Source organism: Sinocyclocheilus rhinocerous, unplaced genomic scaffold (assembly GCF_001515625.1).
Source record: "Sinocyclocheilus rhinocerous isolate Xijiao unplaced genomic scaffold, SAMN03320098_v1.1 scaffold11258, whole genome shotgun sequence".
In the NCBI taxonomy this organism is placed as follows: Eukaryota; Metazoa; Chordata; class Actinopteri; order Cypriniformes; family Cyprinidae; genus Sinocyclocheilus; species Sinocyclocheilus rhinocerous.
Genome location: NW_015656714.1, coordinates 1 through 1024, shown reverse-complemented (window position 1 = coordinate 1024; position 1024 = coordinate 1). Strand labels below are relative to the sequence as shown.

The 1024-nt window shown below is 49.2% G+C and overlaps 1 protein-coding gene across 1 annotated transcript; it reads left to right on the top strand.

The window, feature by feature from the left end:
• Positions 1-357: 357 nt before the first annotated feature.
• Positions 358-666, top strand: LOC107720822 (proline-rich protein 9-like). The gene has a single exon (XM_016528654.1). The coding sequence runs from the start codon at positions 358-360 to the stop codon at positions 664-666; it is 309 nt and encodes a 102-aa protein (XP_016384140.1).
• The last annotated feature ends 358 nt before the right edge of the window (positions 667-1024 follow it).

Below are 1024 nucleotides of genomic sequence, written 5' to 3'. Positions count from 1 at the left end.
TGAAACTCCACCCGAACTGCTATCTTCATAGCATTTAAATTGTTAAAACTTACTCATAATTGTCTGCTTTGTCCAGTTAGTCACCAACTTTTATTCAGAAATATATATGTACACACACACACACACACACACACACACACACAAATTCCTTTGCAGCTTCCTCATTAGAGTGGAATACTCTGGTCCTTGAGTTCTAATACTCCTGATGGTGACACACACACACCCTTTGTCAAATTGTAGAACCCGCCCTCAAGCTCCAACTATTTAAGATGATAGAGCTGGCCTCAATGACACTATACTCTTCAGGACAATTCGAGCATTTTTTGTATTGTCCTCTTTTCCGTTCATCCATCCACCATGTCATGCTTCAAAACCAGCCCGGAGTCCTGCTCCTTCACCTTCCCCAAGACCTGCTCTGAGACCTGCACCATAAGCTGCCCAGAGACTTGCTCCGAGACCTGCCACAAACCCAGCTCCTACACCTTCCCCGAGACCTGCACTGATACCTGTCTGAAGACTTGCTCTGAGACCTGCTCCATAAGCTGCCCAGAGACCTGCTCCGAGACCTGTCCCAAGTTGTGCTCCTTCACCTTCCCCAAGACCTGCACTGATACCTGTCTGAAGACTTGCTTTGAGACCTGCTCTGAGACCTGCTCCGAAACCTGACCCAAACCCAGCTCCTTCACCTTCCCCAAGACCTGCCCCGAGACCTGTCTGAAGACGTGCTATGAGACTGGCTCCACAAGCTGCCCAGAGACCTGCTCCAAAACCTGCCCCAAGCCCTGCTCCTTCTCCAACCCCAAGTCCTCCTTCAGCTCCTTCTCCATGACTTCAAAGTCCATAATCGGTCCTCGTCGTTGTGGTACAGTTGCACCCAAAGCCCACAGTGTCTATGGCTGTGGTTTTGGGGAAAAGACTCACATCTCTATCTGCACTTTTCTTTCAAATACTTGCTCCCCATGTCCACCATACAGAATTCATGGAGGATACGGATGTCATGGTGGACACGGTGGAAGATTTGGCG

Coding starts and splice junctions, on each gene's coding strand:
- LOC107720822 (XM_016528654.1), top strand. CDS start 358: ATGTCATGCTTCAAAACCAGCCCGGAGTCCTGCTCCTTCACCTTCCCC.